The following is a 24556-nucleotide window of genomic DNA, read 5'->3' as shown; positions in this document are numbered from 1 at the left end:
AGATTTGCAACTCTTACCATATTGCCAATTGCTCAAAGATGGGCTCCAGCTGAAGAATCAATCCAGTGGTGTACTCTTGAAGCGCTCCGCACTTTCAGGATTATCTTCCACTCTTTTGAGATTACCATTGGCAACCCTGAATATTTCTTCCAGAGCAGCATCAGAAACCATGTAGTTAAGGTGCTTAAGCTTGAACATCATTATACCGTTCAGCTTGCCAGGTTTTTGTTATTAAGCGCGTCTAGTAAGGCATCCCGAATGAGCTCCTCATTAGTAACCCCACCAATATCTCCTGACACCACCGACTCGCCTTACTCTGATTTTCTTAGGCCTTGGTACCTGGCTTGAGCTGAATGTCTGGCTACAGCTCGACTCGAGTGCCTTTGTGGAAGGAGAGTCCAAATCGGGCCTAGCCAAGAATCACCTTCATTCATAATAAGGTAAATTAAGGGGACACTGTCACCCACCAGCTTAAAATAACTGCATAAAATCATTGAATGCACAATTATACTGTATCTGGCCTTCAGACAAAGGAGTTAGAATGTTGCCTGTACCTATTCAGAATGTACAGCAGTGAAGGTGGACCTTGTTGGCTATCAAGCTTCCCCCTGTACACATAATAAGACATACTACTGACCCTGGGGAGCCAGCAGGCCAGTTATGTGTCTTTTGCTGACTCAGCTACTGTTTGAATGTTAGTGCCATGCCAAATCCCACTACTTGGCTCTGCCTCTTCTGCACCCATACATTCTTCGGGCCCCACGCCTTTATTCTACATACCCTTTATTCCAGAATGATTTGAATGAAACTCTGCGTTCTTTGCCCGTTCCCCACAAAAGATCACGTTTAAAATGAGGTTGACGTGTGCCCACTTCCCAACTTTTTACGTAAAATGACTCCTCTGAATATGAGTGGCAGCAATTTGGGATGATGTGTTCCCATGTGTAATGCTGTATAAATCCTGACCAGAGAGCAGACAGTGAAGCTTCCTTGTAATGATCTACTTCCCACACCCCCTATGCCTCCCCTTCCCCCCTTTCAACCAGTGCCTTAATGCCTGTGGGTTTTGTGCGCTCTGAAAATATAAACATAAATAAATAAATAAGCGCGTGCATATATTCACAGAGTAAACGTATGTGTGAGACTTGAGCACCACAGGCTCCCATGGAGGAGTTAGCTGTGAGGGTAACTCACCAGTTCAGTCTTGTCTGCTGGGTTGGTGCATTTGTATCCGAAGGGGTACATGAGGTACTGCGAGTAGCTGTGGATGGTGAGGAAGGCCTTGATGTTTCCATGCTGCCTTATGAAGTTTGCAACAGACTTCACCTCCACTTCAGATTCAGCCCTTTGGCCATGGTACAAGTCTGAGCAGGGGTCTTTACTGGTGCCTGGGCCTGCCAGCAGGGAAACAGAGGACAAGTTCATGTGGAGGGAGGGAGGGAGGGAGGGAGGGAGGGAGGAAGGAAGGAAGGAAGGAAGGAAGGAAGGAAGGAAGGAAGGAAGGAAGGAAGGAAGGAAGGAAGGAAGGAAGGAAGGAAGGAAGGAAGGAAGGAAGGAAGGAAGGAAGGAAGGAAGGAAGGAAGGAAGGAAGGAAGGAAGGAAGGAAGGAAGGAAGGAAGGAAGGAAGGAAGGAAGGAAGGAAGGAAGGAAGGAAGGAAGGAAGGAAGGAAGGAAGGAAGGAAGGAAGGAAGGAAGGAAGGAAGGAAGGAAGGAAGGAAGGAAGGAAGGAAGGAAGGAAGGAAGGAAGGAAGGAAGGAAGGAAGGAAGGAAGGAAGGAAGGAAGGAAGGAAGGAAGGAAGGAAGGGAGGGAGGGAGGGAGGAAGGGAGGGAGGGAGGGAGGGAGGGAGGAAGGAAGGAAGGAAGGAAGGAAGGAAGGAAGGAAGGAAGGAAGGAAGGAAGGAAGGAAGGAAGGAAGGAAGGAAGGAACGAGATGGGAAGGAAGGATGGAGGGAACAGGAGGGAGGAAGGGGGGAAGGAAGGAAGGAAGGAAGGAAGGAAGGAAGGAAGGAAGGAAGGAAGGAAGGAAGGAAGGAAGGAAGGAAGGAAGGAAGGAAGGAAGGAAGGAAGGAAGGAAGGGAGGGAGGGAGGGGGGGAGGGAAGAAAGGAAGGAAGGAAAGAAAGAAGGAAGGAAGGAAGGAAGGAAGGAAGGAAGGAAGGAAGGAAGGAAGGAAGGAAGGAAGGAAGGAAGGAAGGAAGGAAGGAAGGAAGGAAGGAAGGAAGGAAGGAAGGAAGGAAGGGGCGAGATGGGAAGGAAGGATGGAGGGAACGGGAGGGAGGAAGGAAGGAAGGAAGGAAGGAAGGAGGGAGGGAGGGAGGGAGGGAGGGAAGGAAGGAAGGAAGGAAGGAAGGAAGGAAGGAAGGAAGGAAGGAAGGAAGGAAGGAAGGAAGGAAGGAAGGAAGGAAGGAAGGAAGGAAGGAAGGAAGGAAGGAAGGAAGGAAGGAAGGAAGGAAGGAAGGAAGGAAGGAAGGAAGGATGGATGGATTTGACAGGGGTCTAACCAAACCTTCCTTGATAAGAATTGTTGTGCCACTAAGTGGCACCGTATATAAATAAAACAGCCACTCCAGGAAGCCTGGCAGCTTCTCCTACCTCCAAAGCCTGCATCCCAGTTCCGGTTCGGGTCCGCGCCCACGCACCGGCTGCCGGACTGCTTGGATCGGGTCTTGCGCCACATACGGTTCTGAAAAACAAAAATAAAACATGGACTAATAAGAATCACACAGGTCACGGATCCTGTTACCTCCAAAAAGCGAGGAACTAGTCAAGAATGAAACGGATATAAAACATGTACTGGGGCAGGGGAGGGTGCACAGGGGAGACTTGTTTGGAACCCTGCTCTCGACAGAGGGCGCAACAAAACCTACATTGTGGGTGGGGGGGGCTAACTGGTGATGGCAGAGGCCACTTTCTAAACTGGGCATGGCAAACTTGGAGGCTCCTCTCCCTCTGTTCAAACCCAAGGGTTGTCTGGCATGGGGCCCAAGTATCAAATGGTAGCAGCCAAGCATTACACAAAGGCGCACACGTTACACATTCATTCACTGAAACATCCCATTCACCATACACTCACTCATTTACATGCACACCCAGCCCCCATACATCATACTCATTCACACACTCATCCATTCACACATGCATTACATACACACTCCGTGCACACATGCTACATTATGAGATCAAACACAGCAGCCTTTTTAACGCTGCTGCTTTCAGAAAGCGCTTCCCTCACCTCTCTGCCAAACAAAAAGCAAGTGTGCGCATCAGCCCCTTCCCCTGAGATGTGAAAGGACATATAACGATGATATATGTTCGCTCACATCCGTGGAGAGGGGCCTGATGTGTGCATTTTATTTTTGTTAGGCAGGGTGAGGGAAGCACTTGCTGAAACTAGCAGCTTAAAAGTGCTGTGTTTGTGTAAAGACATTTATCTGCACGAACACAGTAAAACTTTAAATCCACTGGTTTCAGAAAAGGCTTCTTTCCCCTCTCTGACTAACAAAACACTATTTCGCGAAACACCATTGAGCTAATCGGGCTTCAGCCCTGTGATGGGTGACCCTCCTGCGTGTATTGCCCCTTTAAGGGGATGTGTCCCTCCCACGTGTATTGCCCCTTTAAGATGGGCCATGACTGTGTCATGGCCCCAGCTAATAAAAGGAGCCCCTGCAGGCACGTGAGACAGAACGGCTGCAGACTCCGTGGAAGGTTGGTCTGAGTCCGTGTCTCATTAATGATGTAGGCCGCAGGCCTACATGTGGGAGGTGCAGGCCTGCAGGCCCTGTTGCCATGGGACCCTCGTGCCAGGACGGTGGCCGAGGTCCGCATGGTCAGGACCCTGGCAGGCTGTGCCCCCACCCCGATGGCGCTGATGTCCCCTAGTGCCACGGGGCCTGCTGGATGGACATGGCAGGCCCCAAACTCCCACAGGCGCTGGGCCTGTTTGGTGCTGTGCGGAAGCAGCACCCCGGGGGCGCCTGCCGAATGGACATGGCAGGCGACCCCCAACAAGCCCATCTCCTCAGCTCACATTTCGGCACGCCTGAGTGTCGGCCTCATTTTGGTATTTCCCACCAAGCAATCTCGAACCCTCTACTTACCTGTCCAGTGATTGGGTCGTTCTGTCTTCTGATCATTCCTCGGCAGTTCCCATTGGCTCCTTGTGGTTTACTCCCAGTGTGCCTCCCCCTGATTGGCTGCCAGACTGTCGATTCTGGGTATTTGCTATGGGGGTTCACTGGGGATCCTGCATTGAATGCAGGCTTCTTACCAGTCCCCCATCTTAGAGCCCCCTCCAAGCCTTACTTCAGCTTCCAATCTGCCTTCCATGCAGAGTTCACCTCTAGGTTCTGTTGCGTGACGTTTCTTAGGGTTCTTGCGTGTCCATTGTTGTGGTGCCATCTTTGTTTTTTATGCCGAGTTCAATTTTAAAACCTATTATAATATTACTGTTTTGTATAGCACTTCATGCACGGTTCCCCCTCTTCTAAACGCTAATACAATTAATATCATTACCCAATGTAATGGTACTCAATTTATTGACGCTGAGGAATGAAGGGCTGAGTTGGCCATGTCGGGTTTCAAACGTGCAAAGGGCCCACTGGAGTAATAATAACTATCTTCATTATTACTCTAGTACCAGGACTTGCCAAGGTTACCTCTGACAGGAACCGTTCATGCCCCTGCGGCCACTGCTCAAAGCTCGAGAGTTGCCTCATGCCACGCATGAGCACCTTACCCTGACCAGTTTTTTGCAGAATGCCGGACTTGTAGTCCTAGGTTTAAAATGAGAAATGCAAACCAGGACTGGATGAACTTCTCCCGGCTGACCTGGAACTACTTGAGAACTCAGAGGTCCAGCTGCAGTGGAATTAGTCTTTCAGTACTTGTTCCTCCCTGTAAGGTGTTGTTGCTTGTACTCACTGCATGGATAATCCCCCCCCCCCTCTCCCCTTAGACCGCTGTAAAGTGAAGGCTGTGGTCACTATTTGCCATTTCATGGAGACAGCTAATTCCCTAAGAACAAACCAAGTTTGTCCTACGCCCAAGTTATGAGCCCCTAGCACTCGAGCTTTATGACGTGTGTAAGTGGCTACATGTGTGCAAATGTAGGCTCCCGGAATGTCCACAGCAGGCTGACAGGGTCCTCCTCATGGGTGATTGTGACTGAGCGGGACCCACAGAGAGGTGCATGTGGCGGCGGTCCAAATAATGGTGAATTATTGAACTGTAACACAATAAATAAAAAATAAAAATAAATAATGGTGAATGGGGCTGGTGGGAAGTGAGGTGCCGTGTTAGAACCGGCAACAGAGAGTGTGGATTTGTTACTTCTGGGAAGTGTTCAGGGGTACGCTCTTGGATTTAGCCGTGTGAAGAAGAAGCTATGAAGGATGGAAACGCAGGGCTTGACTTTATGCACTCAGGTGGGGCCAATTTCACAAAGAAGCTGCATGCAGTACCTCAAAGTTACACCCAACTTACTGCTGGAGAGGGCTGTGCTATTCACAAAATAAGTAACTCTGACTTACACCGGGCTTACTCGGAGTAAGTCAGAGTTGCTCATTGTAACTTCTTTTGTGAAAAGAATAGCCCCCTTCAAGTGAATCAGGTATTCTGCTATTCAGGCACTTGCTACTATTTCCATATTGTCTTATCTTGGCTTGCCCTTCTATCTGGATCCTCACTTCTGCACATTCTACCAGCTGACTACCCTCTTGCCTGCTGACAGGGCACCGTGGAGAAGGGTTTTCTTCCCCAAGCGGGTTTCCCTTCAGGTGGTTTCCCTGGAGGGCACTCGCCTTCCAGTTCCGATTTGACTGGAGGCGGTGGAGACCGATCATTTCTCAACAAACCCAGAAGACAAAAGTTACACCAGCTACGTTCAATCGCGGACACTTACTCTGTGTACCTTATTGGTGAGTTTGGCCCTAAGTTAGGAGGACAGAGATAGTTACACCTAGGGAAGGCTACATCTGCGGGGCATGAGAACGTGATCAGTGAGCATTAATAGTGAGGGATCCAGAATGGGACTGTCGTGCCCAGAAGTCTCATGTTTATAAGCAGTAACAGTAAAGGGCACCCGTATGAGCCAGCAGGGAATGCAAATGCTGGGAGCTATTCAGCACCTGCTTGTATCATAAAAAGGCCTGGTTATCTTGACACCAGCTGCCACCTGGAGCTACCTCTGTCCCCAGGGCAACTGGTCCCACACACTTAGTGTTTGGGAATGTGCATAAGGGAGCATTACAAAACATCTAGACGACAACGTTATATTGGAAGATTTCTTTTTTTCATTGTTACAGCTTAACAGTGTAGCAAGTACAAAGCAAGCCTTTCACAAACAATGTAAAAGTAGTACGTCATGATACATTACACATTTCATCAACACTCACATGTACAAAACCAATACAATTCATACATTTAAGAACTTAATTTAAGCTTGTCTAAAATTTCTTTAAAGAAAGTTATAAAGTGCTAAAAAAAACAAGGAAGATATTATCCCCCCACATAAGGCGAGCCCAAAACAAATCAGACATGTGTTCCCTTCCCGCATGTCCCTCAAAATATACTGTTCGGCACTCTGTCAGACTAGGACAAAAGAGGGTGAGATGTTTCATTGTCTCCACAGAAGATGCCTGCTTGCAAAGACGGCAACCGAAGGACCCCGTAGGGTCTCCGTTCCATTTACTAACACAGTCCATTGTAGAGAGTATGTTTAGTTTGAACCGTAAGTATAATCATCTTGCCCTGGCAAACGGAAACAAAGATATTTCGACAAATCACCTTCCTAGGGAAGTTTGAATATTCTTTGTAGGACAATAAGTGCCCATCTTGTTGATTGTTTGACCCCAATCATACATGGACAGTTCGTGCTTGGTCTTAGACGGCTTGTCACCAAATCCGACACTGACGAGTTGATTTCCCAGAGAACGCTGGTCATATATTTTTTAAAGGAGACAAAAGAGGGGACTGATTTCTGTTGACAAATGATCCTCAAGTCTTTTTACAAAGATTCTGGCACAGGGTCAGCAATTTTAGTGTAGGAGCTCAATTGTCTCCACAAATATCTTGACCCCAATTAAATCAGTCATAATTCGTACCTTATAATTGAACTAAGTAAGCCCTGAGGTAAATTCAAATCTTCTTCCAGATCATAACCTTTATGGAGTAAAGGATATCTCCCGTGTCCAGCAATGAGAGATCTAAACCATACAAGAGTATTGGCTCTACCTTGGTGCAGTAAAATTCAAGTAGGGGCAGAAGACAAAAGTGTAGAGCAGATTCTTTTAATAATTGGGAAACCAACAGTTTTGCTTTCAACTTTAATCGAGCACCAGTTTCCTCCAAGGAACAACTGTTCGACAAGTGATATCCCAGGTAGCGGGTTGTCAGAGCACTTTCAATCCTTTGTTCTCCCACTACCCAGCCATGGTTTTAGGTTTTGACTTGTTCGAGAACACCACTACCTTTGATTTAGAGCCGTTTACAAGCAAATTGTTTTTGGGCGCATAGATGGAAAACAAGTCAAGCTTTTGCTGAAGGCCTATAGGTGTTCAGTCATACAAAACATGATCGTCAGCAAAAGCCAACCAGTCGAGCTTCATGTGACCAATTCTGACTGGAAATGTGGTCTCCTCAGCCAACAGCCTTTCAATGTCGGAAAAATAGGCATTAAAAAGTAGTGCGGCCAATACACACCCCTGCTTGTCTCCAACGTAAGACCTGACCACACCCGGAAAGATCCCCTCTTTAGTGAGTCTCACTCTCAGAGATGTATTTTTGTGCAGACTTACCAGCAGCAGTACCAAATGTAAAGGGACTTTTCCATTTGACAGTTTCATCCACAAAACCATTCAGTTGACTCTGTCAAAGGCAGAACTCATATCCAAGGATGCCATGTAGGCCTGACCCTGGTCAACCCTCTTGAACCAAGCCCTAAAATGGGCCAGAGTTGTTGCATTCAGAGTGGTGCCAATTCTAGCTCTAAAGTCCACTTGGTATCTAGAAAGCACCCCTAGCCTCGAGAAAACCTCTCTTAATAATAGAGTCACAAAGATTTGACTTGAGACGTCGAGCAATGCTGTGGGTATGTAGTTACCAGGGACCCCAACGTCTCCTTTCATATGGATGGGGATAATAAGCGATTCCAGCCAGGATGACAGGGTCTGGTGGCAAGACTCCCAAATGGCCTTAAACAGAGGACAGAGTACTCTAGCACATAGATGGGGATTAGTTTTAATTACCACTGGTGCTAGGCTGCCGCCCGAGAGGCCTTTGACTTATTAATGGCCCAGATCACATCCTCCTCTACCTAGGGAAAAATAATTACAGTCTCATTTACCAAAGTTCCTATCTCCCAGTTTGAATTTGTTCCCGGGGCCGCATATTTCACTGAAAAGTATTTGACCCAAGTTTCCTCAGAAATCGTGCTGACCAACTAGCAGTCTGAGTCAAAATCTCTTCCGGATATAATGTAATGCAGCAACCCAGCCTCCAACCAGTCGGCTATAATTGCACCCACTTCATCAAATATTCCAGCACTAGTTATAGATGCTGGGTTCCAATAAACAATAACAAGCAGGAGGGGCCTCCACGTAGGTGACAGAGTCACTCGAATTGCCAATACATTGTCAGAGATGGTTGGTATCTCAATGCATTCTGCTTTTAGGCTGAAATCCACCGAGATAAGCAAACCACCTCTCGGTCTGCCTCTCATACACCTCCTAGCAGCCTTGGTAAAAGTTTCATATCCCTCAATGTCAACGTCTTTAGTGGCCATGGTTTCCTGAAGCATAAGAAAATGCCTATCACGAAAAGAAGAGTCACTGTGGGTGGCCTTTAATAAATGTTTAAGTCTGCATACGTTCCATGATGTAATAGTCAACTTTGGCAATGGTTTAAAGACCCTTTGGTGAATCTCTAGATTTTGTAAACATATTAATGGTCACCTCCAGCCATGACCATTCTTGTTCCTGAGTGCAAGTTCGATTTGCAGCCTACTATGCACTATGATATGATATGATAGGTTATTTATAACGCGCTTAACACCCAGAGGTTTCTAAGTGTGGACCCGGGGATCGAACCTGTAGTGCTCCGTGTCGTCTTGCTTCCAAGGTGAGCACTTTGCCCCTGAGCTATCCTCCCGAGACTATCTCCCCATTCCCCAGAGGTAGCTCCAGCTCACTGCTTGATGTCGGACACACAGCAGCAGATTTTTTCTCCTTTTCACCAAATCTGTGTTTTGATCCCTTGCGTACACTGCAGTGCCCAGAATGCTGCTATCTAACCAGTAACAGTGAGGGGCTGTAATTCCCTCACAACAGATATCTGCGTGCAGCTGCAGTGGGAGTAGTAGGGCTGTTACTCCCATGGCACAAATAGCTGCATGCATATATTGCATAGGATTATGGAGAGAAGGAGGGTGGGGTATGATTCCCTGGACACATGTATCTTTATGCAGTTAGAGTGAGGGGATGCAACTCCCAGGCTTTGGATATGTTATGTTATGTTATGTTATGTTATGTTATGTTATGTTATGTTATGTTATGTTATGTTATGTGGCATGTGTATAGTACCTACTGCCATGGGTTTGAATGCCCTTTGGAGGACCGTGATCCGAGATGTGAAGTTAGGATTCTACAAATGTACTCATGCCCCTAGAAATCAGAAGAGAGGATGGGTGCCGTGATGGACTGTCAGGGCAGAAGGAAAGTCAAGGAAAATGTTTATGTGCACAGCTGGACCGAATTTGTTCGTGTGACTCAGCCGAATTCTATTGGAAGTAGAGGTGTGTGTTGAGTGGGTGAAGTCGAGCAGTGTTTAATGCAGATGCATGGGGTGAGTGGCCATGCCCCGGGCAGGGGTACAGCTACGATGTTCCATTGTGATGGGGAACAAGACGTTACAGAGAAGCAGGAAATGTAAACAGGCCCAAACTAGCAAGCCCTGTGGGAGTAAACGCAATGTGGCAGAACACAACAGCAAAATTCAAAATGCAAGAGTACAGCAATTACCTAATCTCGTACTTGGTTGCAGCATGCAGTTGCGGCGGGGGTGGTGGGAGCGCAGGTATGATTCCCTTGGGCGCATATATCTGTATGCAGTCACAGTGTGGGGCGGCAATTCCCAGGCTTTGGATATCTGCATGCATTTGAACTAGGAGAGTGTGGGGGATACGGGCATATAACTCCCCTGTGTGCATATATCTGTATGCATTTACAGTGGGGGGGGGGCTGCAATTCCCAGGCTTTGGATATCTGCATGCAGTTGAACTAGGGGAGGGTGGGGGATACGGGGATATAACTCCCCTGGGTGCATATATCTGTATGCAGTCACAGTGGGGGGCTGCAATTCCCAGGCTTTGGATATCTACATGCAGCTGCACCAGGGGGATGGTTGGGGATATGGGGATATTACTCCCCTGGGCGCATATATCTGTAGGCAGTTACAGTGGGGGGCTGCAATTCCTAGGCTTTGGATATCTGCATGCAGTTGAACCGGGGGGGGGGGGGGGATACGGGGATATAACTCCCCTGGGTGCATATATCTGTATGCATTTACAGTGGGGGGGGGCTGCAATTCCCAGGCTTTGGAGATCTGGATGCAGTTGAACTAGCGGAGGGTGGGAGATACGGGGATATAACTCCCCTGGGTGCATATATCTGTATGCAGTCGCAGTGGGGGGGCTGCAATTCCCAGGCTTTGGATATCTACATGCAGCTGCACCAGGGGGATGGTTGGGGATACGGGGATATTACTCCCCTGGGCGCATATATCTGTAGGCAGTTACAGTGGGGGGCTGCACTTCCTAGGCTTTGGATATCTGCATGCAGTTGAACCAGGGGGAAGGTGGGGGATACGGGGATATAACTCCCCTGGGTGCATATATCTATATGCATTTACAGTGGGGGGGGGGCTGCAATTCCCAGGCTTTGGCTATCTGAATGCAGATGCATCGGGGGGGAGGGGATACAGAGATATATCTTCTGTTCCTGGGCGCATATATCTGTATGCAGTCACAGTGTGGGGCTGCAATTCCCAGGCTTTGGATATCTGAATGCAGTTGCACCAGGGGGAGGTTGGAGGATACAGGGATATAACTCCCCTGGGTGCATAGATCTGTATGCAGTCACAGTGTGGGGCTGCAATTCCCAGACTTTGCATACTTCTATACTGTCGCAGTGGGTCCCTACTCTACTGCGGTGTAGTGACCAAAGTACTGACATCTCGGAGCGGGAACAATTAGCAGCCCAGAATGGATGAACCCGGAGGCATGAGACTGAGTGAGACCAGGAAGCCTGTGAAGACATACCGGTATGGGTCAAGGAGGGGGGCGACCAGGCTCAGTCCTAGTGCTGGTGAGCCCAATGGTGACCTAGAAAGGAACATCAATGCATTGGCAGAAATACCTCCCAGAAGGCAGCCCCCAGGTGGCATTGCTGCACTTACCGATGAATGGGTGAAGACATAGCCATCGGGATTGGTGACAATCAGAACATACACGTCCATCTCGTCCAGCAGGGCAGTGATGGATGCATCCCTTCTATACTGAGAGGCGAGCTGCATCAGGAGAAATGGAGAACATTACGCTTCGGTCCTCTCACACGCTTCGTGAAAGACAGCACTTTATCACCCCGGGCAGCACTTTTAGCACTTTATGTATGTATCTGATAAAACACAAGTACATTTCTCCCATATCCCCTACACTTGGTTCCCTTTCTCTGTAACACCATGTTCACCTCCCCCGACATCCTTCACTTCCTCCTCCATCACGAGTTTCACTTCTTCCCCATCAGCAGCTTCATTTCCTCCATCAAGCGTTTCAATTTTTATCACATGACTGTTAAATATCCTCCAACATCACCAGAATCTCTTCCTCGCACTTCACCAGATTTACTTCCTCCCACATTACCAGCTTCGCTTTCTCCCACATAACCAGCTTAAATGTCCTCTTACACCACTAGAATTGCTTCCTCCCGCATCCCCTGATTCACTTAATTCCACATCACCATCGTTGCCTCCTTCCACATCACTACCTTAACTTTGTCTCATATCCTCGGGGTTGCTTCCTCCCACATCATCATCTGCCTTTTCTTTTGCAATATCATATTTACTTCTCCATTTCACCAAATCTAGTTACTCCCAAGTCACCACATCACTTCATCCTACATCAAAAGGCTTGCTTCCTCCCACATGACAATCATCTCTTTCTCCCTCATCACCAGCTTTGCTTTCTCCCACATCACCAGCTAAATTTCCTCCACCACCAAAATCTCTTCCTCCCACCTCACCAGAATCATTTAATCCCCATCACAAGCTTTGTGTCATCCCACATAACCAGCTTGATTTCCTCCCACATCACCAGCATTGTGTCCTTCCACATCACCAGCTTCTACTCCTACAACATATCCAGATTCCCTTTTTCCACAACACCATATTCACTTGCCTAATTCACCAGCTTTGCTTCCTCCGCAAAAGCAGCTTCACGGTTTCTCACATCACAGGCATCCTTTCCTTTATTCCATAATCTGCATTGCTTCCCCCGACATCACCAGATTCATCTAATCCCACATAAGCAGCTTTGCTTCATCCCACATCACCAGCTTAATTTCCTACAACCATATCCTCAGTTACACTTCACCTCACATCACCAACTACACCCCCTCAAACATCACCAGCTTTGCCTCTTCATATATCACTAGCTTCACCGCCTCATACAGCACCCTCTCCTCTTCCTTTGTCATCACCATCTTCACTTCCTTCCACATCTTCACTTCCTCCCACATCCACATCTTCACTTTCTCCCACATTAACAGTTTTGTTTATTCCACCATCAAAACTGCTATCAGCCACATCGCTAGCTTTACTTTATCTTACATCAACTTCATGTCCTCTCGCATCACCATCTTTGTTTCCTCCCACATCACCAGCGTTCGATCTCCAGTTTTACGTCCTCCCATATCGCCAGAATAATCTCTTCCTACATCACCTGCTTCTCTCCCTTCCACATCAGCAGCCTCACTTCTGCCCACATCAGCAGATTCACATTCCCCATGCCATCAGCTTCATGTCTTCCCACATCACCAACTGAGCTTCACCTACATCAATAGCTTGACTCCCTCCCTCCCACCCACCCTCATATGACTGTGCTACATTATGTTACCTGGTTAACGGTCCATAGTGCCGTAGCCTGAGTGACCCATTCCCGTGAGTGAATGCCGGCATCCAACCAAATGGCAGGACGGTTTGTTCCCCCAGTGCTGAACTGCAAAACAAATGGATACAATGTTACACGTCACCCATTGTAGTAGACGAAATGGCACCAGGCTTATGAAGAAAAAGGGAACTGTCCCAGAAGGCATGTGCTTCTAAAGGACAAATAGGCCCAGAGCAGACTTTGTGCAAGACCTTTGAGCCTTTCCGAGGCAATAGTCTTTTGGCAAATCTCCTTGCTGCTATTTGTAGCCAGACTACAAACCAATTATGCCAAAGTATTTTTAATGATCTAATGTTGTAAAATACAGATTTTGGTAATCGTTTAGGTACATTCAGCATTCAGACTCGATTCATAGTTTAGGCATAATATGAAAAGCCACCTTTTCTAAATTGCCTGCCGTGCAGCCCCTCCATACATACCAGATGCCGAGAAGCAATCAAGCTCGTATTACTACAACAACTGAAGATGCAAATTTATAACTGAGTTCTGGCTCAGCATCCCAGCAAGGATCACTGTGACTTTAATAGGAAATCAACTCAAACATGCATTACTGTAATCCAAGATACCAAATGAATCCTATGAGCATCATGGTAACTTCAGATGTCAAATGATTCCTACAAGCATCACTGCAACCTTACATGCCAAATGATTCCTACAAGCATCACCTTAACCATAGATACCAAATGATTCCTACAAGCATCACTGTAACCATCAATGCCAAATGATTCCTATGAGCATTACCTTAACCTTAGATGCCATTTGATTCCTACGAGCATCACTGTAACCGTAGATGCCAAACGATTCGTATGAGCATCAATGTAACCTAACATGCCAAATGATTAATGCAGGCATCACCTTAACCTTAGATGCCAAATGATTTCTACAAGCATCACTGTAACCGTAGATGTCAAATGATTCCTACAAGCATCACTGCAACCTTACATGCCAAATGATTCCTACGAGCATCCCTGTAACCTTAGATGTCAAATGATTCCTACAAGCATCACTGCAACCTTACATGCCAAATGATTCCTACGAGCATCACCTGAACCTTAGATACCAAACGATTCCTACAAGCATCACCTTAACCTTAGATACCAAATGATTCCTACGAGCATCACCTTAAGCTTAGATGCCAAATGATTCCTACAAGCATCACTGTAACCGTAGATGCCAAACGATTCCTATGAGCATCACCTTAACCTTAGATGCCATTTGATTCCTACGAGCATCACTGTAACCGTAGATGCCAAACGATTCCTATGAGCATCACCTTAACCTTAGATGCCATTTGATTCCTACGAGCATCACTGTAACCGTAGATGCCAAACGATTCCTATGAGCATCACCTTAACCTTAGATGCCATTTGATTCCTACGAGCATCACTGCAACCGTAGATGCCAAACGATTCCTATGGGCATCACCTTAACCTTAGATGCCATTTGATTCCTACGAGCATCACTGTAACCGTAGATGCCAAACGATTCCTATGAGCATCAATGTAACCTAACATGCCAAATGATTAATGCAAGCATCACCTTAACCTTAGATGCCAAATGATTTCTACAAGCATCACTGTAACCGTAGATGTCCAATGATTCCTATGAGCATCGCTGCACCTGTGGATGCCAAATGATTCCTATGAGCATCACTGTAGCCATAGATGCCAAATGATTCCTATGAGCATCACTGTAACCATAGATGCCAAATGATTCCTAGGAGCATCACTATAACCTTGCATGCCAAATGATTAATACAAGCATCACCTTAACCTCAGATGCCAAATGATTCCTAGGAGCATCCCTGTAACTTTAGATTCCAAATTATTCCTACGAGCATCACTGTCCCTTACATGCCAAATGTTTCCTACAAGCACCACTGTAACCTTAGATGCCAAATGATTCCTACAAGCATCAATGTAACCTTAGATGCCAAATGATTCCTATGAGCATCCCTATACACTTTAGATGCCAAATGATTCCAAGGAGCATCACTGTAATCCTTTAGATGTCAAATGATTCCTGTAGACATCCCTGTAACTATAGAAGCCAAATGATTCATACAAACATCACTGTAAGCTTTAGATGTCAAATGATTCCTACAGGCATCGCTGTAATCTTTAGATGCCAAAGGATTTCTACAAGTATCTCTGTAACATTAGATGCCAAATAATTCCAACAAGCATCACTGCAACCTTTAGGTGCCAAATGATTGCTATGAGCATCCCTGTAACTCTAGATGGCACATGATTCTGATCAGCATCAATGTAACCTTAGATGCCAAATGATTCCAATGAGCATCACAATAACCTTACAGGTGAAATGATTCCTACGAGCAACACTATAACCATAGATGCTAAAATGACTCTCACTCTGATGCCATCTCTTCTTAGTTACAGTTCTTTTCTGCCGCGTGTTCTTGCAGTCAGCACTCTTTGCCCATTGCAACTTATCTTTAACTATGTTCTGCATCTTCTTTCAAGCACCCACCCTCAGATCACCTGCCTCCCCTTCTTGGTTGGATATCAATGGATGCATTCCCAGTTATTTTTTCTCGTGATGGCTTTCAGGTGCATCCATGGTCTTGCTCCTCAGCAATCCTTTGTCTCTGGTTCTCCCCAGTCTCTAGGCCTGGGGTCAGCAACCTGTGGCGTTGGAGATATGTTGTACTACAACTCCAATGATAACACAGTTGTGGAGTGGGGGGTGTCCATTACAGGTCATATGGCAAGCCATCAGTAACCATACCAGGATGAAATAAGCAAGGAAGAGGAAGACAGCATAACCCAGGTGGAGGTGGCATAAGGAAGATATGCTAGCATGCCATATGTTACGCCAGGAACAGCTAGTAAGGAAGAAATAGGAGGACAGCATATCACAGTTGGGGTGTGTCAATCGCAGGGCATATTGTGAGCCATCAGTAACTATAGCAGGATGATAAAAGCAAGGAAGAGGAAGAAAGCATAACCCAGGTGGAGATGGCATAAGGAAGGAATAGGAGAACAGCATAACACAGTTGGGGGGGTCAATAACAGGACATATGGCGAGCCATCCCATTGCATGATGATATAAGCAAGGAATAGGAGGGTGGGTAAGGACGGTCTGGGGGTATAGGAAACAAAGGGAAGGTGCCCACCAATGCTATGAAGAAGTTATTGAGACACTCTTGTGTTCATTATGCAAAATCACCCATTTTGCACCACCTCCCATTGCGAGATTTGAAAAATAGACCAATTTTCACTGCATGTGCCCTGCCCATCAGCCTGCCACCTGCTGCTTCTCTGGGGGCAGCCCCGGACTCCAACCAATATTCCCTGTCCTCCACAACTCTCCCTTTCACCCCACACACATTATCCGTGTCGACAACCCCAGAGTGCCCCACTGCTCCCCGCCCCCACAAGCCCCCGCCCCTCCCGGACTCTCTTCTCCCCACTTACCTCTCCTGCTCCTTTGGCCCGGCCCATGCTGTCCTCTTTGGTCTGCATGCATTGCACAGAGGATGGTTGGTACTGGATTACTTGTGAAACATCCTCTGTGTAATACATGGTGTGTACCATTGGGAATGAACCAGCAAAGCATATGGGTGACACTGGCCAGACCAAGGAGTGTGATATAAATAAGGCATAAGCCATGCATGTGAGAAACACAACCGAAAGGTCCTTGCATGAGCAAAACATGGAGTGCCACATACTCCTCTCTCTCTATCCTGAACTTCTCGTTGCCCCCAGAGGCTCCCCCTAAATCAAAAGATGCATCTCAAGAAACTCAGAGAAGGCACAATTGAATATGTTTCCAAACTGAGGTGCACACTTACTGGACAAGCCAGATTGGGAACCAACCTTTTTTGTCGCAGCCATCGGGATAGCCAATAGAGCTGCTTTTTGGGTAGGCATTGTACAAACATTGCCAGCCACAGTCCTCTAGCGCCACCTGCTGCATACCACATACAGTTCACTCTCAGATTGTGTGAATGTATCTACCATCTTCTCTCAGTTTCAAACTGGGGGAGAGCAGGCACCCTGTGTCCTTTTGCTGCTAACAGCAGGCAGTGGGCATGGAGACATGTGCTATCCCCTGCCTCATTAGACATGCCCTCACAGCATTCCATGCTGTGTGGCCCCTTCCCAAAGAACTATGTGCATGCAGAAGGATACAAACAGCATGGGATGTTTGGGATTCAATAGTTAGTCCACTCAATCACCTCAGACTTTCCCATGTGAATGACAACAGTTTGAAAATTTGCCAAATCTAAAAACGGATCTGTATCGTGCACAGGCCGTAACAAAGGACTTTCAGAGGCAGTGGTCAACTCCAATCGGTAACAAAGCTATTTCATGGAGACTCTGCATAGGATTGCTAGGAATGGGACACCATTAGATGAGGTCAGACCCCAGAATGTCTTGCTTTTTTGGTTTCAAGGAAGGGAGGCCACTTTTCTGAGATGAGGCATAACTATCTGTGCTCAACAATTCTAGGCAGGGGTCTTTTCATATCAGTACCTAGATATTGGACTGTTTACTTCCATTGAGGATCCTAGGCCGAAACCCCATGGAGATCCGAGGATCCTAGGCCTGAATCCATGGCATCTGGAGACCCTACGCCTGAACCCATGGATATCTGGGCATCAAAGCCCTGAACCCATAGCAATCTGAGGATCATAAACCTGAACCCATAGAGATCTGGGGATTCTAGGACTGAACGCATGGAGATCTGCTGATTAAATGCCTGAACCCATGGAGATCTGAGGATCAGAGGCCTCAACGAATGGAGATCAGAGGAGCCCAGGCCTGAACGCATGGAGATCTGAGGATCAAAGGCCTGAACCCATGGAGATCTGAGGATCGAAGGCCTTAACCAATGGAGATCAGAGGAGCCTAGGCCTGAATCCATGGAGATCTGAGGATCAAAGGCCTGAACTCTTGGAGATCTGAGGATCGAAGACCTTAACCAATGGAGATCAGAGGATCCTAGGCATGAACCCATGGAGATCCGAGGATCCTAGGCCTGAACAGATGGAGATCTGAGGATCGAAGGCCTCAACCAATGGAGATCAGAGGAGCCTAGGTCTGAACCCATGGGGATCTGAGGATCAAAGGCCTGAACGCATGGAGATCTGAGGATCAAAGGCCTGAACTCTTGGAGATCTGAGGATCGAAGACCTTAACCAATGGAGATCAGAGGATCCTAGGCATGAACCAATGGAGATCCGAGGATCCTAGGCCTGAACAGATGGAGATCTGAGGATCGAAGGCCTCAACCAATGGAGATCAGAGGAGCCAGGGCCTAAACCCATGGAGATCTGAGGATCAAAGGCCTGAACCCATCTAGGTTTACAAACGTACTAATAAATCAGATTCAGTGGGCTATCAGAGTCCTACAAATCTCTTCCCTATCCAGGGGTGTTCAGGAGCGGTCCCTCCATCTCAAACCCCAAACCAATATGATTCGTCTACTCCCCTCCTGTCCCACAGAAAAGGAAGGAAAACATAGAGCGAAAAAAAGATCAGCCTTGTGAACAAAACAGTCAGAGAGGGTACCCAAGCAGGTACTTCTTCCTGTGATGAGTAGTGTGGCATCCATGTCACACGCAGGTGCACCAGTACCGTCTTCCGCTGGTAGATGGGTGAGGGGCTGAAAAGGTGGAACACTTCCCCACCTTCAGGGGGCGCCATACGAGAGTACATCAGGCTCCCAGGGGTGCCCCACTTTGTCTTCTGGGCATGCACATCATCATGCAGAGCTTGCAGTGGCTTGCCACAGTCACATCTTGGTTAAGAAGGCAGCAGAGGATCCACAGAATGGGGAAGTCTCTTTGCTAAGAAGGTATTACCCACTTTTGCTGAATGGCAAATTCACTGAATTTTGGCTGCCACATTTTCTGCCACCTTTGTTTACCACACAAATATAGATGGTCGATTTTGGTACGGTATGTAGAAAGGGAGTGTGGGGGGGTTGGTGAAAGAGGGGGTGCGGGAGGTCTCCCCCTGATGTCCGTGATTAAGAAAAAGTGGTAAAATAGGCCAAAATAAAACTTGGCGAAATTGCCTTTCAGTAAAACAAGATTCGAAGTATGTTCATAGATCCGCTAAGGACCCTTCCCGTGGGGTGGCTCATGGCACAAGCAGGATGGCATAAGCAAGGTTAGGGGGAGATCCTTAGCAGGGTAAAGGAGGAAGAATGGCAAAAGAGTCATTTCATCCCTTTAAGGGATATCATGCAAGTCCTGTCACTCATAAACAGTGTGGGGGAGGAGCCCTTGAAATAGCATAGAAGCTGGCAAAGGAGGAGCACATAGGCAAAGCATGGGAGAAATGTGAGAGTGATGGCATATGATTATGGCATGACTAATGATCAGGGCATATCTGATAGCTAGGCAGCCGATGCTAGCTGTTTTGAAGCCTCTACACACCTAGACTAGAAGATTGACTGATTCCCATGGCCAACCCAGCTGCCCTGGAGTGTGTCACCTTTAAACTAAATGGTTGGCTGGACCACTTTGCAGGGACTATGGAACCTTCCATGCACCTCCACGCATAAGCATCTATCTATGTTTATAACATGTTGGTCTTTTACTCCAGAGCACCTTTTTTCTAATTTCTTTGAGCTGTCTAGAAACTACTTCATACATGCTGTGATCAGCACTGTAGATAAGCAGCAAAACAGTCAATTGTAGTCCCAAAAAAAAGGCCAATGCTCCAAACAACAAAAAACAGAGAACAGCTGAAAGATAGCAGGCTGCCCCCTGCTTCCACCCACAGAGCATCAGGGGAATGTTCAGATCATTTCAGCTCCCTGGACGTCTCATGATAATCAGTGACTATTAACGCCCGGGTGTTTGTCTTTGCTTTAAATGTGCACCTTGCAGCGCTCGTGTTACAAACTTAATTTGCTGGAACCCTTCAGGCCGTCACTCCCAAATGACAGTCTAAAGGGATCCATCAAACTAATTTTGGGACGTGAGCGCTGCAAAGCACCCATTTCAAGCCCCAGAACAAAACTAATATACAAAGAAATCTATTGCCGTATTATAAAACTGCTGACTGGCAACATAGGAGGAGTTTTCTGGGGGTCCCCTGAGGCTCAAGGGCCCTTTCATTTGAAAAAGTTGAAAGACCCTTACGCTGTCCCTGAATATATTTTCCTTACCTAAAAATACTCCTACTGGGAATGAGAAATATGTGAAAATTGCACTCCGAAGTCCCATTTCAAACGCCTGCGGGCTCCGGCGCATTATAGAAAGATACATAAATAAATAAAAAACCTTATCGGAAGCCTCCTTGCGTTGATAAAATTGGTTGCACTCAACATCCACCTATTTCCATTTTTCTGATAAGATCTGCACTGTTGAATGTTGATATAACTGAATCTTATGTCTTCAAAAAAAATATATGTTTTTGTCTCATGTACATATATGTCTATCCGCTATTGATTTAGAATGCTTTTCTAAAAAACTATGCGGCAATAAACACAAAAAAAACAGAAGCACAGCCTATGAGACTCACACAGCATGACATATGAAAAAGGCATAATACGGATGGCAAAGGACGAGGCATCATGATAATGATGGGGACGATAGCTCAGCTGCAACGTGCTCGCCTTGGAAGCAAGACGACAAGTAGCTACACAGGTTCAATCCCCTGGTCCGGCTTAGAAACCTCTGGATATTAAGTGCGTTATAAATAACCTACCATATCATATCATTTCATAGCAGGCCCAAAGTGATGCAATTGAAAGAGCACAGTTGTCCCCTAATGCTCTAATTTGTGTGTTCTAATGCACAGGTGTGTACCAATTCAGCAGAAACCCCGCTCCATGAGAGAACCTCCTATGGACAGCACCATTTCCCCTAAATGCACCTCTTTGAATAGAAAACCTATAACCTGACAACCAACCTTGATCACGTAGAGTGGGCGCCCCTCGTACGAGGTCCCGATCTGCTGTCTGGTGATGAGGCCGGAGTAAGCCGCTGTGAGTCCCTCAATGGCTTTGTAGATCTAGAGGGTGGAAAAAGTGCAGAAAACAGTGTTCACTCCTCACATTCTACATTCGAGGGTTCTCAGCTACTGCCCTGGAATCATGGGTAATGGATGGACACAAAGGGGCTCAATCTGGACTAGAAGTGCAGGGCACTAATGTTACACAAAGTAAATGATGGCATACTAGGCGCCCACTCAATGGCATTCACACAGTTAAGAACGGACTGATTTCCTTTTGATCCTAGGGAGGTTCTACGGTACAGCTATGGATACGAGGTCTGGTTGATCCAAGCTGCAGCTTGGAAATGATTGCTGGAGTCGGATATTAAGTGGACTTCTTATTTAACCATTAGAAATTCCCTTGTTTTTTTCTGGTGGCCGTGTGCAGTCCAATGTCCAGAAACCTGTGGGTTGTAACAGACTCCAGTAGAGAAGGTCTGTAAGTGGTGCTTTGGAGTTTCCACCAGGGTTGTGTTAAGTTACATTTTCAATTCACTACCGTGTTCACCTTCCCATGACCTCACCATACTTAAAAAATGTAAAAAGATATAAATAGTTATTATGCATATGCAATGTGTTTTATTTATGTATGTTTTATCTCTTTGTCATACGTGTTTTAAGGTTTATTAACCCAGAATAACACAATAACAAAAAAATAAAAAAAATAGTTATAGACTTACATTGATATTTGGGTGTGGTGGAGCAAAAGGTCAGTAGGGTGGGGGAAGTGTTGGCCACACGCCAGGCCCGCGTTCCATGTGACTAACCCTGCACCAGAGGTATCTTTCAGAGCTCCAGGCTGTAAGGACATCTTTCAGTCTCCCTTCAGATCGGAGGATTCACATACTTACATTGTCCAAGGTGTGGTAAGTGGCGAAGTTGAAGGTCCCAGTGTTGCGCTCCAGCCTTTGGTTAACTCTCATCTCTTCCTTCTCTTCGTCCAGCACAGTCTACGGAGAATCAAAACCAGGCTCATGAGAAATCCCCTCTACAGGCCCAAGGTAGATAGAGGAGCACTAGTACCTGTGCTATTTCCTCCACCCATAGAGAGATCCCTTCTACAGGCCCAGGGCAGACAGAGTAGCACTAGTACCTGTGCTATTTCCTCCACCCATAGAGAGATCCCTTCTACAGGCCCAGGGCAGACAGAGTAGCACTAGTACCTGTGCTATTTCCTCCACCCATAGAGAGATCCCTTCTACAGGCCCAGGGCAGACAGAGTAGCACTAGTACCTGTGCTATTTCCTCCACCCATAGAGAGATCCCTTCTACAGGCCCAGGGCAGACAGAGTAGCACTAGTACCTGTGCTATTTCCTCCACCCATAGAGAGATCCCTTCTACAGGCCCAGGGCAGACAGAGTAGCACTAGTACCTGTGCTATTTCCTCCACCCATAGAGAGATCCCTTCTACAGGCCCAAGGTAGACAGAGTAGCACTAGTACCTGTGCTATTTCCTCCACCCATAGAGAGATCCCTTCTACAGGCCCAGGGTAGACAGAGTAGCACTAGTACCTGTGCTATTTCCTCCACCCATAGAGAGATCCCTTCTACAGGCCCAGGGTAGACAGAGTAGCACTAGTACCTGTGCTATTTCCTCCACCCATAGAGAGATCCCTTCTACAGGCCCAGGGTAGACAGAGTAGCACTAGTACCTGTGCTATTTCCTCCACCCATAGAGAGATCCCTTCTACAGGCCCAGGGTAGACAGAGTAGCACTAGTACCTGTGCTATTTCCTCCACCCATAGAGAGATCCCTTCTACAGGCCCAGGGTAGACAGAGTAGCACTAGTACCTGTGCTATTTCCTCCACCCATAGAGAGATCCCTTCTACAGGCCCAGGGTAGACAGAGTAGCACTAGTACCTGTGCTATTTCCTCCACTCATAGAGAGATCCCTTCTACCCTTCTACAGGCCCAGGGCAGACAGAGTAGCACTAGTACCTGCTCTATTTCCTCCACCCATAGAGAGATCCCTTCTACAGGCCCAGGGCAGACAGAGTAGCACTAGTACCTGCACTATTTCCTCCACCCATAGAGAGGTCCCTTCTACAGGCCCAGGGCAGACAGAGTAGCACTAGTACCTGCACTATTTCCTCCACCCATAGAGAGGTCCCTTCTACAGGCCCAGGGCAGACAGAGTAGCACTAGTACCTGCGCTATTTCCTCCACCCATAGAGAGATCCCTTCTACAGGCCCAGGGCAGACAGAGTAGCACTAGTACCTGCGCTATTTCCTCCACCCATAGAGAGGTCCCTTCTACAGGCCCAGGGCAGACAGAGTAGCACTAGTACCTGCGCTATTTCCTCCACCCATAGAGAGATCCCTTCTACAGGCCCAGGGCAGACAGAGTAGCACTAGTACCTGCGCTATTTCCTCCACCCATAGAGAGATCCCTTCTACAGGCCCAGGGCAGACAGAGTAGCACTAGTACCTGCTCTATTTCCTCCACCCATAGAGAGATCCCTTCTACAGGCCCAGGGCAGACAGAGTAGCACTAGTACCTGCGCTATTTCCTCCACCCATAGAGAGATCCCTTCTACAGGCCCAGGGCAGACAGAGTAGCACTAGTACCTGCGCTATTTCCTCCACCCATAGAGAGGTCCCTTCTACAGGCCCAGGGCAGACAGAGTAGCACTAGTACCTGCGCTATTTCCTCCACCCATAGAGAGATCCCTTCTACAGGCCCAGGGCAGACAGAGTAGCACTAGTACCTGCTCTATTTCCTCCACCCATAGAGAGATCCCTTCTACAGGCCCAGGGCAGACAGAGTAGCACTAGTACCTGCACTATTTCCTCCACCCATAGAGAGATCCCTTCTACAGGCCCAGGGCAGACAGAGTAGCACTAGTACCTGCACTATTTCCTCCACCCATAGAGAGATCCCTTCTACAGGCCCAGGGCAGACAGAGTAGCACTAGTACCTGCACTATTTCCTCCACCCATAGAGAGGTCCCTTCTACAGGCCCAGGGCAGACAGAGTAGCACTAGTACCTGCGCTATTTCCTCCACCCATAGAGAGGTCCCTTCTACAGGCCCAGGGCAGACAGAGTAGCACTAGTACCTGCGCTATTTCCTCCACCCATAGAGAGATCCCTTCTACAGGCCCAGGGCAGACAGAGTAGCACTAGTACCTGCGCTATTTCCTCCACCCATAGAGAGGTCCCTTCTACAGGCCCAGGGCAGACAGAGTAGCACTAGTACCTGCGCTATTTCCTCCACCCATAGAGAGATCCCTTCTACAGGCCCAGGGCAGACAGAGTAGCACTAGTACCTGCTCTATTTCCTCCACCCATAGAGAGATCCCTTCTACAGGCCCAGGGCAGACAGAGTAGCACTAGTACCTGCACTATTTCCTCCACCCAT

The 24556-nt window shown here is 47.4% G+C and overlaps 1 protein-coding gene across 1 annotated transcript in view; it reads right to left on the bottom strand.

The window, feature by feature from the left end:
- Positions 1 to 24556, bottom strand: part of CPA2 (carboxypeptidase A2) — a 65634-nt gene that overhangs the window by 15849 nt on the left and 25229 nt on the right. The window contains exons 3-8 of the mRNA XM_069630118.1: positions 22045 to 22143; positions 21110 to 21211; positions 13164 to 13265; positions 11450 to 11560; positions 2591 to 2681; positions 1195 to 1394 (exon numbers count right to left, since the gene is read on the bottom strand). Coding sequence (XP_069486219.1) covers positions 1195 to 1394; positions 2591 to 2681; positions 11450 to 11560; positions 13164 to 13265; positions 21110 to 21211; positions 22045 to 22143 — 705 coding nt within the window. The remainder of the gene's footprint in view (positions 1 to 1194; positions 1395 to 2590; positions 2682 to 11449; positions 11561 to 13163; positions 13266 to 21109; positions 21212 to 22044; positions 22144 to 24556) is intronic.

The sequence above is a fragment of the Ambystoma mexicanum genome, chromosome 12 (genome assembly GCF_040938575.1).
Source record: "Ambystoma mexicanum isolate Mex_15411 chromosome 12, UKY_AmexF1_1, whole genome shotgun sequence".
In the NCBI taxonomy this organism is placed as follows: domain Eukaryota; kingdom Metazoa; phylum Chordata; class Amphibia; order Caudata; family Ambystomatidae; genus Ambystoma; species Ambystoma mexicanum.
Note: the sequence above shows the minus strand (reverse complement) of the source record. Positions and strands in the feature narration are given on the sequence as shown.